This window comes from Ranitomeya variabilis, chromosome 2 (genome assembly GCF_051348905.1).
Source record: "Ranitomeya variabilis isolate aRanVar5 chromosome 2, aRanVar5.hap1, whole genome shotgun sequence".
NCBI classification, from domain to species: Eukaryota; Metazoa; Chordata; class Amphibia; order Anura; family Dendrobatidae; genus Ranitomeya; species Ranitomeya variabilis.
Genome location: NC_135233.1, coordinates 257,063,954 through 257,081,017, shown reverse-complemented (window position 1 = coordinate 257,081,017; position 17,064 = coordinate 257,063,954). Strand labels below are relative to the sequence as shown.

The 17,064-nt window shown below is 46.6% G+C and overlaps 1 protein-coding gene across 1 annotated transcript in view; it reads right to left on the bottom strand.

Annotated features, from left to right (window-relative positions):
* The window catches only part of NCS1 (neuronal calcium sensor 1), a 156,258-nt gene that overhangs the window by 49,374 nt on the left and 89,820 nt on the right, over positions 1-17,064 (bottom strand). The window contains exon 2 of the mRNA XM_077284765.1: positions 14,326-14,350. Coding sequence (XP_077140880.1) covers positions 14,326-14,350 — 25 coding nt within the window. The remainder of the gene's footprint in view (positions 1-14,325; positions 14,351-17,064) is intronic.

Below are 17,064 nucleotides of genomic sequence, written 5' to 3'. Positions count from 1 at the left end.
CTAGACCCCCCAAGGAACTTATCTAGATGTGTGATGAGCACATTCAACCCCCAAGTGCTTCACAGAAGTTTACAACGCAGAGCCGTGAAAATAAAAAATCTTTTTTCTTTCCTCAAAAAAGATGTTTTAGCAAGCAATTTTTTATTTTCACAAGGGTAACAGGAGAAATTGGGCCCCAATGTTTGTTGCCCAGTTTGTTGTGAGTACAGTGATACCCCATATGTGGGGGTAAACCACTGTTTGGGCGCACGTCAGGGCTCGGAAGGGAAGTAGTGACATTTGAAATGCAGACTTTGATGGAATGGTCTGCGGGCGTCACGTTGCATTTGCAGAGCCCCTGATGTGCCTAAACAGTAGAAACACCCCACAAGTGACCCCATTTTGGAAACTAGACCCCCCAAGGAACTTATCTAGATGTGTGATGAGCACGTTCAACCTCCAAGTGCTTCACAGAAGTTTACAACGCAGAGCCGTGAAAATAAAAAATAATTCTTCTTTCCTCAAAAATTATGTCTTAGCAAGTAATTTTTTATTTTTGCAAGGGTAACAGGAGAAATTGGACCCCAACAGTTGTTGCCCAGTTTGTCCTGAGTACGCTGGTACCCCAAATGTGGGGGTAAACCACTGTTTGGGCACACGTCGGGGCTTGGAAGGGAGGGAGCACCATTTGACTTTTTGAATGCAAGATTGGCTGGAATCAATGGTGGCGCCATGTTGCGTTTGGAGACCCCTGATGTGCCCTAACAGTGGAAACCCCTCATTTCTAACTTCAACACTAACCCCAACACACCCCTAATCCTAATCCCAACTGTAGCCATAACCCTAATCCCAACCCTAACCCCAACACACCCCTAACCACAACCCTAACCCCAACACACCCGTAACCCTAATTCCAACCCTAGCCCTAATTCCAACCCTAACCCTAAGGGTATGTGCCCACGTAGCGGATTCGTGTGAGATTTTTCCGCACGACTTTTGAAAAATCTGCAAGTAAAAGGCACTGCGTTTTACCTGCGGATTTACAGCAGATTTCCAGTGTTTTTTTGTGCGGATTTCACCTGCGGATTCCTATTGAGGAACAGGTGTAAAACGCTGCGGAATCCGCACAAAGAATTGACATGCTGTGGAAAATACAACGCAGCGTTTCTGCACGGAATTTTCCGCACCATGGGCACAGCGGATTTGGTTTTCCATAGGTGTACACGGTACTGTAAACCTGATGGAAAACTGCTACGAATTTGCAGCGGCCAATCCGCTGCGGATCCGCTGCGGATCCGCGGCCGATCCGCTGCGGATCCGCGGCCGATCCGCTGCGGATCCGCGGCCGATCCGCCGCGGATCCGCCGTCGATCCGCCGCGGATCCGCGGCCGATCCGCTGCGGATCCGCGGCCGATCCGCTGCGGATCCGCTGCCAAATCCGCACATGCCATAACCCTAACCCTACCCGTAACCCTAACCCTAGTTCTAACCCTAACCCTAGTTCTAACCCTAACCACAGTGGGAAAAAAAAAAAAAAAATATTTTCTTTATTTTATTATTGTCCCTATCTATGGGGGTGATAAAGGGGGGGGTTTATTTATTATTTTTTTTATTTTGATCGCTGTGGTAGAACCTACCACAGCGATCAAAATGTACCTGTAAGGAATCTGCCGGCCGGCGGGCGTACTGAGCATGCGCCCGCCATTTTGGAAGATGGCGGCGCCCAGCGAGGAGACGGCCGGACACCGGGAGGATCGGTAAGTATGAAGGGGTGGTGGGGGGGTGGATCTGAGCACAGGGGGGGTGATCGGAGGACGGGGGGAGCGGACAGCAGGACGGGGGAGCGGGCAGGAGCACGGGGCAGCGGAGCACAGGACGGAGGGGACCGGACCCCATAACGGAGCGGTGGGGGGGCGATCGGTGGGGTGGGGGGTGGTCACTTCAGGTTTTCCAGCCATGGCCGATGATATTGCAGCATCGGCCATGGCTGGATTGTAATATTTCACCTGTTTTTTAGGTGAAATATTACAAATCGCTCTGATTGGCAGTTTCACTTTCAACAGCCAATCAGAGCGATCGTAGCCACGGGGGGGTGAAGCCACCCCCCCTGGGCTGAAGCACCACTCCCCCTCTCCCTGCAGATCGGGTAAAATAGGAGTTAACCCTTTCACCCGATCTGCAGGGACGCGATCATTCCATGACGCCACATAGGCGTCATGGGTCGGATTGGCACGGGTTTTCATGACGCCTATGTGGCGTCATGGGTCGGGAAGGGGTTAAGGAGGTCAGCTTCAGAACTGAATTGACCTCTACTTTTAGGGCTGATCCAGGGAAGGTTATGGAGTGGAATTGTAGAGCTAATTTGTTCTATTCCCACCCATTGTTTGTCTGAACTGTGGAACTGCCAGTCTAGCATGCGTGTCAATAGCGCTGCTCTGTGATACAATTTGAAATTCGGAAGACCCGCGTCCCCTGAGCCTTTGTGCCTATATAAAGTACCCATGCCGATCAGGGGTCTACCATTCCCCCACACAAATCTCGAGATGGCTGATTGGATTCTGGAAAAGAAAGAAGGAGGAGGAATTAGAGGAACTGTCTGGAAAATATACAGGAAACGAGGAAGTACATCCATTTTTATCGCATTTATACGGCCGAACTATGAGAGCTTCCGCTTATCATAGCTACCTAAGTCTTTCAAAGTCTTATCCAAAAGGGGTTGGAAGTTTAAAGAATATAGTTTAGTATGATCTGTCGAGATGGTTACTCCCAAGTATCTTAATGCTGTTTCCTGCCATTTAAAGGGAAAATTATCTTTAAGATGTTGAACTTCATCTCTAGATAAAGTTATATTAAGGGCCTCTGATTTAGAATAATTCACTTTAAAATGACTAAGATGGCCAAATGTCTCAAATTCTTTGACTATGGAGGGGAAGGAAATGCGAGGCTGTGATATAAACATGAGAAGGTCATCTGCATATAAGGCCGATTTACATTGACCCACCCCAACTGGAATACCGTGAATGCTGGGGTTCTTTCTAATGGCTATTGCCAGATGTTCCATTATCAATACATACAAGAGAGGGGACAGAGGACACCCCTGCCGTGTACCGTTGTTGATGTGGATAGGGGAGGACAGGAACCCATTATCCCTAATCCTAGCTGTGGCGCTCCTATATAGAGAGAGAATCTTCTCAATAAATTTGGTGCCCAGGCCCAATTGATGCAAGGAAGCCGACATGAAGCTCCAACTGACCCGGTCGAAGGCCTTCTCTGCATCAACCGAAAGCAAACACAATGGGAGTGATCTGGACCGAGCCATCAGGAGAAGAGTTTTATACGTATTATCTCTGGCCTCTCGGCCCTTGACAAACCCTACTTGATCTGTATGAATAACCCCGGGTAACAAAGGTGCCAACTTATTTGCAAGGGCCTTCAAAAATATTTTGATGTCCACATTAATCAAAGAGATGGGCCTATAATTGGAAATTAACAATGGATCTTTCCCTGGTTTTGGTAAAATGCTGATGTGGGCCTCCAGGGACTGGGGCACGAATGGGGATCCCTCTGACACAGAACTGAAGACTTTTGTTAGGAAAGGGACAAGCTGTTCGCTAAATACCTTATAAAATTTTGGTGTGAACCCATCAGGGCCTGGGCTCTTTCCCACAGGATTTGATTTAATAATGGCAGAAATCTCTTCCTCTGAAAAGTCCTCCTCCACAGAGACTGCAAGTTCAGGATGGACAGCTGGAAGGGCGTTTTGTCTGATATAGTCGTTTATTTTAAGGTGAAGAGATGAAGCTGACATGTCCCTGAATTGTCCCTTAATATTATAAAGGTCACTATAATAAGCTCGAAAGGATTCGGTAATTTGGGTTGGATCCTGTGTGCGGGCCCCCCCGATCTGCATGATTTGTGGGATATAACTAGAGTCCTTTCTGGGATGTAGCACCCTAGCCAATGCCCTGCCACATTTATCTGCATGTTCATACATAAATCGATGGAATCTGATTTTTTGACGGGAATATTTTTGATCCAGTAGGACCCTAAGCTCCTCCCTTGCTTTTAACAGGTCCACGTACACAGAAGAGGATAAAGATTGTTTATGTGAGGATTCCAATGTATTAATCCGCTGGAGCAGACTGGAAATTAGAGAGGCCCTTTCTTTTTTCAATCTAGAGCCATGCTTAATCAAAAGACCCCTTATAACACACTTAAGTGTTTTCCACTGGTTAGGAAGGGACGTCTGGTCACGTTCATGGATTTCTAGAAATTCTGAGATAGACTTCCTAATCTCCATAGTGCATAGAGGGTCTTTAAGTAAGTTATCTTTGAGACGCCATGTCCATGGTCGATGAAGGCCATTTGGTGGGATAAGATGGAGAAACACCGGAGCAAGGTCCGACCAGGCAATGTGACCAATAGAAGCCTGGGCTTGCCAGGTCAGGGAATGCTGGCTTATAAACAGCATATTTATGCAGCTGTATGAAGAGTGAGTCGGGGAGTAATAAGTATAGTCCCTATCCGTAGGATGCAGGACTCTCCAGGCGTCTACCAGGCGTAGGTTCTGAATCCTACGTTTAAAAGCATTGATACGTCTACGGGGCAGGAAATTACGCTGGGATGAAGTATCCACCTCCGGATCAAGGGTAAAATTGAAGTCACCGCCTGCAATCAGAGTCCCCTCCCTGAAATCCGACAGGAGCAACAGAATAGCAGAACAAGCTAAAGTCGGATCTTTATTGGGTAGGTACCAATTAGCTAAATTAGCTATGGCGAATACCATTGAGTTAATGCAAAGTTTTAGGAGAATGTACCTGCCTTCTGGGTCAATCCTAGAATCTAGGACTGAATGGACCAATGACTTATGTAGGGCTATTGAGACCCCTTTTGACTTTGAGTCGGGGTTAGGGCTGTGAAACCAAGAGCAATAATATCGATCCTTCAGGGTGGGGAGACAGCCAGCCTTGAAATGAGTCTCTTGGAGCAGGAGGATGTGAGTCCGCTTTTTATGCATATCATACAAGATCTGGGACCTTTTCTGAGGGACATTTTTCAGTTGTGTTTACATGTGCTGATTTCAGACCGTTAAACAAGCGTGATCGACAATATTGAATCGTTCGATGCTTGTTCCCGAGTTTCTTTACACCAATTGAGGAAGAATGATGGGGACAGATAGTCCTCGATACAGTATAATGCAAGTCCAATATAGTATAATGCACTCCCCATGGTCCTTGATATAGTATACTGCAGCCCCCCTCAGAGTATAATGCAGCCCCACATACAGTATAATGCAGCCCCTCCGGGTACAATGCAGCCACAAACACACACAGTACAATGAAGTCCCACACACAGTATAATGCAGCTCCCTCCGAGTATAATACAGCACCATACACACAGTACAATGCAGCCCCCTCAGAGTACAATGCAGCCCCCCCACATACACACATTATAATGCAGCCCCCATAGAGTATAATGCAGCCCAACACACAGTATAATGCAGCCCTCCCAGAGTACAATACAGCCACACACACAGTATAATGCAGCCCCTCAAGAGTATAATGCAGCCTCCCAGAGTGTAATGCAGCCCCCAACAAACACATAGTGTAGTGCAGCGCAACACACACAAAGTATAATGCAGTCCTCCACTCACAGTATAATGCAGACACACTCTATAATACAGACATATTAATACAGCCACACACGGTATAATGCAGTCTCCCAGAGTATAATGCAGCCCCCCACACAATATAATTCAGCCCCCACAAACACATAGTATAGTGCAGCACCACACACACAGTATAATGCAGTCCTCCACTCACAGTATAATGCAGACACACACACACTATAATACAGACATATTAATGCAGACACACATACACACTACTTACCTCTCCTCGTTCCCTGCTCTGCTGCAGGCTCTGCTCCAGTCTCCTCAGCTCCACTGCTGGCACAGTGTGGCGCACGATTAAGTGATGTCTTTGCTGGCCCGCTGTGTCACAAGTAGAGGGGTAGTAATGGGAGAGGGAGACTCATCTGACGCTTTCTCTTCCATCAGTGCCTTCAACTGGATAGGTTGAGTGCGCAATGTGGGTTGGCGGTATCGGGCCCCATAGTGGCCACGTGGTGAACCGCTATTAGTGGCACGCCACTGACTGAGGGCCCTTGGAGGAGCGGGGGCCTTAAGCAGCTGCTTGGTCTGCCTGCCCCTAATGCCAACCCTGGAAATAACCCCATATCATCAGGCTTCCTCTCCAAACTTGACAGTTCCTTCAATTTCCCGATCCGTTAGCCCCTTTTTCCCTTATTTCTCTCAGACCCATTTGCACCCATCAGAGCGTAGTCTATTGACTTTCATCTCACTGTTCCAAATCACCCATTTCCAATCTTCTACTGTTTATTTTTCGTACTATTTAGCAAACTCGAGCTGACGCTTCTTATGACGATATTGAAGTCAAGGCTTCTTCACCTTTTTTCGGGCCACCATTCCAGACTTGTGTAATGTGCGTTTCATGGACATCTGTGATCTCACTATTATGAAACATAGCAGCCATCTCCACTGACATGTCCTTCACTCCAGAACTGATAGTCCTTGGGATGAGCCGACTTGTTGACTCTGATATTTTGCCTGAACATCCACTTTTTGGCGTTTGAATGGATGGAGTACATTTAGTATTCTCCCAACTGTCATGGCACTCACATGATGCAGATTGGCAATTTTCTTGGTCGAGAGACCCCTATCGATGAGCGGGATGATGCACTTTCTCTTTTCTTGGGAAATTGTCTTCACGGCTGCTCCTCAATTCGAACCAGTGACCTTTCATTAGGGAATCAACCTAATAATAACTGAGCTATTAGGGAATGTGAGAACAGGTTGTATCTTGTAGTATGCAGGAAGAAAAAGATTCTTCCACCACCAGGAGCAAAACAGTAACAATGCAGTGAGATGACAAGAATCTGCATAACTAATCATATGCCAAATAACTGCAAGTCAAATTTATGTATGAGCTATCCAAGATGATTGTCTATAAAATGATGGTAGTCAAAGCAGTAGTGGATGGTGAGATATGGAGCCTGAAAGTCAAACGTTCAAAACATTGTTACCCTTTTGCTTGCCACTGTATAATTTTTAAAAAACTACGTAAAAAAAAAAAAGTAATCCTCCTCTCCATTTTTTTCCTCTTTCAGCACTATTTTGATCCCTTTCTGGTCTCTGTGCTCCTTCTTCCATACATGTGACTTGTGCAGCCAATCAGTGGCCACAGAAGTATCACATTGCTCAGTGCTGTGGCCAGTGATTGGTTGTAGTAGTCACATAGGGTCTGTACATGAACATGTGACCTCTGCAGCCAGTGATTGCCTGCAGTGGTGTCACATTCCCCAGGGCTGTGGCAATGACTGACTACATCAGGCACATGACTGTGCAGTTTGAAGCTAAAGCATAGAGATTGATGGGGGTCTGGGCAGTGTTAGATGAGTAGTAGCTGGCAGCAGTATGATTGTTTCTTCACTCTGCTGGGCAATAGTTTTAAAGGTGTACAGTAAAAAAAAAATATTATATGGCTGCTTCCACAGCGCGTGGGCGCAAGTGCTGTAATGACACGACACAGATACGGAAATAGACAAAGCTGAACACTAATAATATAGAGGCTTTCAGAGGAGCAGAGCTGCGCTGTGATTATGGCAGGACCGCAGACATCACTGCGGATCCTCACATAGAAGCAGATCCCCTGCGAGGAGAAGTCACGTGTAGCCCATGTGGGTATTTAATGTGCTCTACCAGGGCATGCTGGGAGTTGTAGTTGTGCAGCAGCCGGAGTGCGTATGGACATGATACAGCAGCATCTCCTGCCCAGACCCTTTATTATAAGGCTGGCATTGTTGCATCTGCCACGTTTCACCCTCTCCCACTTACAGGCCACGTCTTTCTCTTGCATGTTACTGTACTCGGACTTCACTATCAGATTATCTACAATCAGGAACGGTTTGTTTTTAAGGTCCTGGGCGAGGATCCATAACGGTACATCCAAATAATTAAAGGGGCTGTCCAGTCCTTGTCTTGTACTACACGGCCAGATGCTGGCTGGGCAGATGTGCCCCCACTGCGTATTGACCCCGATTTCCCTGCCAGTCTTAAACCTTCCTTCCCTGTGGAGGCATCATCTGACTGCTGCAGGCAATCAATGGACGCAGCGGTGACTCATTATTCATTGATGTGACCAGTGACTGACTGCAACAATCACATGACTGGACGATCAGAATTAGATATATTTTGTACACCTGAACGCTGCAGCCAATCAGTAGTGGCTGTGGCTATTGATTGGCTGCAGTAGTCATAGAATGTCCCCGCAGGAAGAGAAGGCTTGGGCTGTGGTATAAAGGAGGATCGGCAGGTGAGGGATTTTCATTTTTTGGACCATGCTGGGAAGTTTGGTAAATAATAATAATAATAATTTTTATTTATATAGCGCCAACATATTCGGCAGCACTTTACAATTAAGCGGGGACATGTACAAACAATAAATTCGGTACGAGTTAAGACAATTTAAACAGTGACATTAGGAGTGAGGTCCCTGCTCGCAAGCTTACAATCTACAAGGAAATGGGGGGACACAATAGGTGAAAAGTGATTGTTATTTCAGGTCTGGCAATTATAATACATAGGGATTTTCATAAAAATTAAAGAAAAAGTAGTGGGCAGCCACTTCATAAAGAAAAGCAAGGACAACGCTACTTTGTTATTCCTAGTGAGGACCGGCAGGAGGCGCCACAGCTCGGGTGGGGATGGGCAGGAGGCGCCACGGCTCCGGAGGGGACGGGCAGGAGGTACCACGGCTCCGGTGGGGATAGGCAGGAGGCGCCACGGCTCCGGTGGGGATGGGCAGGAGGCGCCACGGCCCCAGTGGGGACAGGCAGGAGGGGCCACAGCTCTGGTGGGGACGGGCAGGAGGCACCACGGCTCCGGAGGGGACGGGCAGGAGGTGCCACGGCTCCGGTGGGGATAGGCAGGAGGCGCCACGGCTCCGGTGGGGATAGGCAGGAGGCGCCACGGCCCCAGTGGGGACGGGCAGGAGGCGCCACGGCCCATGTGGGGACGGGCAGGAGGCGCCACGGCCCATGTGGGGAAGGGCAGGAGGCGCCACGGCCCATGTGGGGAAGGGCAGGAGGCGCCACGGCTCCAGTGGGGAAGGGCAGGAGGCCCCAAGGCTCCAGTGGGCACGGGCAGGAGGCGCCACAGCTCCAGTGGGGACGGGCAAGAGGCGCCACAGCTCCAGTGGGGACAGGCAAGAGGCGCCACAGCTCCAGTGGGCATGGCCAGGAGGCGCCACAGCTCCAGTGGGGACGGGCAGGAGGCGCCATGGCTCCGGTGGGGACGGGCAGGAGGCGCCACGGCTCCGGTGGGGATGGGCAGGAGGCGCCACGGCTCCGGTGGGCACGGGCAGGAGGCGCCACAGCTCCGGTGGGCACAGGCAGGAGGCGCCACAGCTCCAGTGGTCTTTGAATAGTTGTATTATGCTCGGACCTATCAGGCCCTGCAAGTTACACTGTATAAGCTCTGGTTGGAGTTCTCCTTTAATGAGGTATTACAATCAGTGATGGCATATTGCTGATGGGTGGCAGCTTAAAGCCTGCCATGTAATTGCACAATATTAACCTTACAATACCCGTTACACATAGAAATGGACATACCGCCATAGTTCTCAGATAATGTAAGATTGTGAGCAGGGACCGCGCTCCTTTTGGTATCTGAGTTATGTGATCATTCTGTAGTCTATTCATTGTCTGTACAAATCCCCACTACAATGTAAAGTGCTGCGGAATATGTTGGCACTATAGAAATAAAATAATTATTCTTACTACGTCACTCAAGCATAAATATATATGGCCTCACCCGGAGTCATGTAAGCACAAGCTCTGCAGAATGAATATTTGATAAGTGCATCAGGTTCTTCACATCCCGGGAAATCTACTGTCGCCAGGAAAAGCTGCAGCACGGCGGGCGCAGGAGGCTATGATTCCTAACCCTCACTGGACACGGCCGGCTGTATTCAATTATCCAGCTGACGTCTCCTCGCACCACTGCGGTCATTGGCCCGAGTGATAGACCACACTACAATATCAGGGAGAAGGGGCATGTGATCCGACAGCCACACTCAATGGCATCCATGTAACAATACGGTGTAATAGTCATATAACAGGAGAAAAGCAAGAAATATTCTGCACAAATGTAAGAAAAGAATAAATGATAAGATATAAAAATGTAAGGTGTGCATCTCCGTACTGAGCGTGGATAAAGTCCCACCAGAGTCGCTGCAAGGACGCAACCCCCAAATATACAAGATTAGAGATTGCTGCAAAGGTAGAATGCAGGTGGCGGACAGGTCAGTGGTGCAACCGTGTAACCACACAGGGATCCAAGAGGTGAGGGCAGGTGGAATTGTCATGATGATGAGTTATTGGACTGCAAAGGGCCCATATACTGTTCTTGTACAGGGGCCCATTCTGTCTGTGTCCGCCAGTGGTGGAATGAATTCTTCTATGATTACTGCCTGCCATCGGCACGACCCAGTCAGCACACAAAGCTGCAAAGCCAAGTCTGCAGCAAAACAAGGACGACAACATATAGAACTATATATGAACCGGCCGCAGAGACATATAGAACTATATATGGAGCGGCAACAGAGACATATAGAACTATATATGGAGCTGCCACAGAGACATATAGAACTATATATACAGTGGGGCAAAAAAGTATTTAGTCAGTCAGCAATAGTGCAAGTTCCACCACTTAAAAAGATGAGAGGCGTCTGTAATTTACATCATAGGTAGACCTCAACTATGGGAGACAAACTGAGACAAAAAAATCCAGAAAATCACATTGTCTGTTTTTTTATCATTTTATTTGCCTATTATGGTGGAAAATAAGTATTTAGTCAGAAACAAACAATCAAGATTTCTGGCTCTCACAGACCTGTAACTTCTTCTTTAAGAGTCTCCTCTTTCCTCCACTCATTACCTGTAGTAATGGCACCTGTTTAAACTTGTTATCAGTATAAAAAGACACCTGTGCACACCCTCAAACAGTCTGACTCCAAACTCCACTATGGTGAAGACCAAAGAGCTGTCAAAGGACACCAGAAACAAAATTGTAGCCCTGCACCATGCTGGGAAGACTGAATCTGCAATAGCCAACAAGCTTGGAGTGAAGAAATCAACAGTGGGAGCAATAATTAGAAAATGGAAGACATTCAAGACCACTGATAATATCCCTCTATCTGGGGCTCCACGCAAAATCCCACCCCGTGGGGTCAGAATGATCACAAGAACGGTGAGCAAAAATCCCAGAACCACGCGGGGGGACCTAGTGAATGAACTGCAGAGAGCTGGGACCAATGTAACAAGGCCTACCATAAGTAACACACTACGCCACCATGGACTCAGATCCTGCAGTGCCAGACGTGTCCCACTGCTTAAGCCAGTACATGTCCGGGCCCATCTGAAGTTTGCTAGAGAGCATTTGGATGATCCAGAGGAGTTTTGGGAGAATGTCCTATGGTCTGATGAAACCAAACTGGAACTGTTTGGTAGAAACACAATTTGTCGTGTTTGGAGGAAAAAGAATACTGAGTTGCATCCATCAAACACCATACCTACTGTAAAGCATGGTGGTGGAAACATCATGCTTTGGGGCTGTTTCTCTGCAAAGGGGCCAGGACGACTGATCCGGGTACATGAAAGAATGAATGGGGCCATGTATCGTGAGATTTTGAGTGCAAACCTCCTTCCATCAGCAAGGGCATTGAAGATGAAACGTGGCTGGGTCTTTCAACATGACAATGATCCAAAGCACACCGCCAGGGCAACGAAGGAGTGGCTTCGTAAGAAGCATTTCAAGGTCCTGGAGTGGCATAGCCAGTCTCCAGATCTCAACCCTATAGAAAACCTTTGGAGGGAGTTGAAAGTCCGTGTTGCCAAGCGAAAAGCCAAAAACATCACTGCTCTAGAGGAAATCTGCATGGAGGAATGGGCCAACATACCAACAACAGTGTGTGGCAACCTTGTGAAGACTTACAGAAAACGTTTGACCTCTCATTGCCAACAAAGGATATATTACAAAGTATTGAGATGAAATTTTGTTTCTGACCAAATACTTATTTTCCACCATAATATGCAAATAAAATGATAAAAAAACAGACAATGTGATTTTCTGGATTTTTTTGTCTCAGTTTGTCTCCCATAGTTGAGGTCTACCTATGATGTAAATTACAGACGCCTCTCATCTTTTTAAGTGGTGGAACTTGCACTATTGCTGACTGACTAAATACTTTTTTGCCCCACTGTATATGGACCGGCCGCAGAGACATATAGAACTATATATGGACCGGCCGCAGAGACATAGAACTATATATATGGACCGGCCGCAGAGACATATAAAACTATATATGGACCGGCCGCAGAGACATATAGAACTATATATGGACCGGCCGCAGAGACATATAGAACTATATATGGACTGGCAGCAAAGACCTGTAGAACTATATATGGACCGGCCGCAGAGACATAGAACTATATATGGACCGGCCGCAGAGACATATAGAACTATATATGGACTGGCAGCAAAGACCTATGGAACTATATATGGACCGGCCGCAGAGACATATAGAACTATATATATGGACCGGCCGCAGAGACATATAAAACTATATATGGACCGGCCGCAGAGACATATAGAACTATATATGGACCGGCCGCAGAGACATATAGAACTATATATGGACTGGCAGCAAAGACCTATAGAACTATATATGGAGCGGCCGCAAAGACATATAGAACTATATATATGGACCGGCCGCAGAGACATATAGAACTATATATGGACTGGCAGCAAAGACCTATGGAACTATATATGGACCGGCCGCAGAGACATATAGAACTATATATGAACCGGCCGCAGAGACATATATAACTATATATGGACTGGCAGCAAAGACTTATAGAACTATATATGGACCGGCAGCAAAGACCTATAGAACTATATATGGACCGGCCACAGAGACATATAGAACTATACAACCCCTGGCAAAAATTATGGAATCTCCGGCCTTGGAGGATGTTCATTCAGTTGTTTAATTTTGTAGAAAAAAAGCAGATCACAGACATGGCACAAAACTACAGTCATTTCAAATGACAACTTTCTGGCTTTAATAAACACTAAAAGAAATCATAGAACTGTATATAGAACGGCCACAGACTCACAGAACTGTATATGGACCAGCCGCAGAGACATAGAACTGTATTTGGACCAGCCGCAGAGACATATAGAACTGTATATGGACCGGCCGCAGAGACATATAGAACTTTATATGGACCGGCCGCAGAGACATATAGAACTTTATATGGACCGGCTGCAGAGACATATAGAACTACGGTATATATGGACCGGCCACAGAGACATAGGTGTGCTGCCTGTATGTACAATGGACCAGTGAAAGACAATGACCGAAGATCCACGAGTATAAAAATCACAGCATTCACCACAGATACCACACGGCTGTACAAAGAGACTTACGGACGACAGACGGGACACCATACAAATGACAAGTCGCCCTTTGTTATCCAGAAAATGTAGGCTATTTTGCTATAGAACTAATATACTGCAGCTCTCACACCACAATAAATACGCAGCAGAGCTCGTTATGAAGAGGCAAATCTCACCCTCTGCTTTGCATACATTAACATGATTCAGATCTGAAATCCTCCTGTCAATTTTGGATATTTTCAATATCTCAGGCCCAAGCTGGCACTGTATAACGCAGCGTTTTATTTTAGATATTCTCCAGTTTCCACAGCAAAAATATGCCACAACAATCTGCTCTGTTTATTGGGTTTTTGTTACTTTTAGTTTTATGTGTTTTTTTGGTGAAGATTTTTTAAATCATTATTTGTTTTTAATGCAGAAACTAAGGGATTCTGCAGTTAAACACAATTGTGATGTTCCATGTATTATTTTTCAGGCTCCACGTAGAAGCCAAAGGGGGGAAACTTGCTGAAAAAAGCAACGTCTTTAAACCCACTGCGGATATGGAATTTAATGAAATCACATTAATGGAATCCCCCTTTAATTATATACAGTAATCCACATTTGCAGCAGGTTTGTAGCTTGTTGTACCGGTGAACACCACAAATCTGTGCTTCACCCATATAGGCTGCACGGCCAATAACCACCTCCACTGAGACGATGTGCAGTATATTGGCGGCGCTTGCAGCGAAGCATTTTATGTGGAGTCTCCCTTTACACCAAGGCTTCCGCATACAATACAAACATTGAGGATAGAGAGACTTACCACTGCTGCACCTCCTTCTCTGTAACTGCAAGACACAAGACAGGAGGCAGAATTAGACAATTAGACTGCAAGCTCCTCTGTACACCCCCCTCGCCCCCACACGCCAGACCACACAGGGAGTTGCGCCAGAGTCAGCTCTATTTTAGGATTAATCATTAACACTCATGAAGGTTTTATCAATGAATCATGGAGCTTTCTGGAAAAACTCACAGAAACATGGACCATCTGAATCCAAACTCAAGTCAAGAAAAAGGGAAACTCTCAGCCTCCGGGCAGCAGTTCTGGCATAGCTTACAACCGGCGCCAAAAACAATTCTGCAGCTATCCCAAATGTCACTCATTTGATCTCTGGTGTTGGCAAAAAGAGTGGCAGGACCCTGGTCCCTCATTTACATTGGTAGTCCGCGGCCACCAGACTACAGCCTTGCTAGCCCTGCCTATCTGCCTAAATCTCTGGTGCTTCTTCTGACTTGTAGGTGCGGTGCAACGTCATCATTGCGGTGTAACGCTGCGCGGGGCGGCAGCCATGGGCAAGGTGCTAATCTGCGGTGGCCCACCATCTAACATGAAAGTGGAGGTCCTGGCTGGGAGTGTAGACTTGTGCTGTGAGGGCGCTATGCCTAGGCAGGCCGCATATGACAGATGTTGTGGGCCGGCCAGGACCAGATGTTTCACAGTTCAATGAGGGAGACCACCATTCAAAGATAAAACTCTTTACTGAACGGTAACTTGATAAGGGTAATATACAGGGGAGAGTGGGTACAAAATATTATGGACTTTTCCTTTACAACTTGCAGCATTTCTCACACGGTTTCCTTCCCCAGTGTTTTATTCCAGGGTTTTCTATGTCCACTGTTTCTTCCTACGTCACCACAACCCAGCTTTAACACTACAGTTCTGATTGACAAGTGTCAAGTGTACTTGTTCCTCGGTTCCGCCTCCTCTTTCCACTACTGGCACTCTGGAACTCCCGCTTAGTACCCTTCACAAGTCCCATTTACTCAGTCCTGATTTAGGACAGTTACCTTCCAGTGTTATAAGCCCACTATCGTGTGGCTAGGCATCCTCTCCTGAGACCCATCTCCAGAAGGCCACTCTGTCTCTCAGTCATTTGTCATTTGGATCTCCTTATCTCTTCTCTTTGGTCTCATCTCATTTATGGTCACCCTCGAATGCCACACTGTTTACCCTGGACCTTCAGGTCTGCTTAGGGTACTGTCACACAGTGCAATTTTGATCGCTACGACGGCACGATTCGTGACGTCGCAGCGTCGTATGATTATCGCTCCAGCGTCGTAGACTGCGGTCACACGTTGCAATCACGGCGCTGGAGCGATGCCGAAGTCCCCGGGTAACCAGGGTAAACATCGGGTTACTAAGCGCAGGGCCGCGCTTAGTAACCCGATGTTTACCGTGGTTACCAGCGTAAAAGTAAAAAAAAAAAAACAGTAAATGCTCACCATCTGATGTCCGTCAGGTCCCTTGCCGTCCGCTTCCTGCTCTGACTGAGTGCCGCCGTACAGTGAGAGCAGAGTGCAGCGGTGACGTCACCGCTGTGATCTGCTCTCACTTTCCGGCCGGCAGACAGTCAGAGCGGGAAGCGGACGGCAAGGGACCTGACGGACATCAGATGGTGAGCATGTACTGTTTGTTTTTTTTTACTTTTACGCTGGTAACCACAATAAACATCGGGTTACTAAGCGCGGCCCTGCGCTTAGTTACCCGATGTTTACCCTGGTTACCAGCGAACGCATCGCTGGATCACACAACGATCCAGCGATGACAGCGGGAGATCCAGCGACGAAAGAAAGTTTCAAACGATCTGCTACGACGTACGATTCTCAGCAGGGTCCCTGATCGCAGTAGCGTGTCAGACACTGCGAGATCGTAACGATATCGCTAGAACGTCACGAATCGTGCCGTCCTAGCGATCAAAATTGCACTGTGTGACAGTACCCTTTTAGTCAGCTCTCCAGGCCCTATTTGTCTTCCTAGCAGGAATATTTAACCCCTTCATGACCCAGCCTATTTTGGCCTTAATGACCTTGCCGTTTTTTGCAATTCTGACCAGTGTCCCTTTATGAGGTAATAACTCAGGAACGCTTCAACGGATCCTAGCGATTCTGAGATTGTTTTTTCATGACATATTGAGCTTCATGTTAGTGGTAAATTTAGGTTGATAATTTCTGAGTTTATTTGTGAAAAAAACGGATATTTGGCGAAAATTTTGAAAATTTCGCAATTTTCACATTTTGAATTTTTATTCTGTTAAACCAGAGAGTTATGTGACACAAAATAGTTAATAAATAACGTTTCCCACATGTCTACTTTACATCAGCACAATTTTGGAAACAAATTTTTTTTTTTGCTAGGAAGTTATAAGGGTTAAAATTTGACCAGTGATTTCCCATTTTTACAACAAAATTTACAAAACCATTTTTTTTAGGGACCACCTCACATTTGAAGTCAGTTTGAGGGTTCTATATGGCTGAAAATACCCAAAAGTGACACCATTCTAAAAACTGCACCCCTCAAGGTGCTCAAAACCACATTCAAGAAGTTTATTAACCCTTCAGGTGTTTCACAGCAGCAGAAGCAACATGGAAGGAAAAAATGAACATTTAACTTTTTAGTCACAAAAATGATCTTTTAGCAACAATTTTTTTATTTTCCCAAGGGTAAAAGGAGAAACTGGACCAAGAACGATGTTGTCCAATTTGTCCTGAGTACGCTGATACC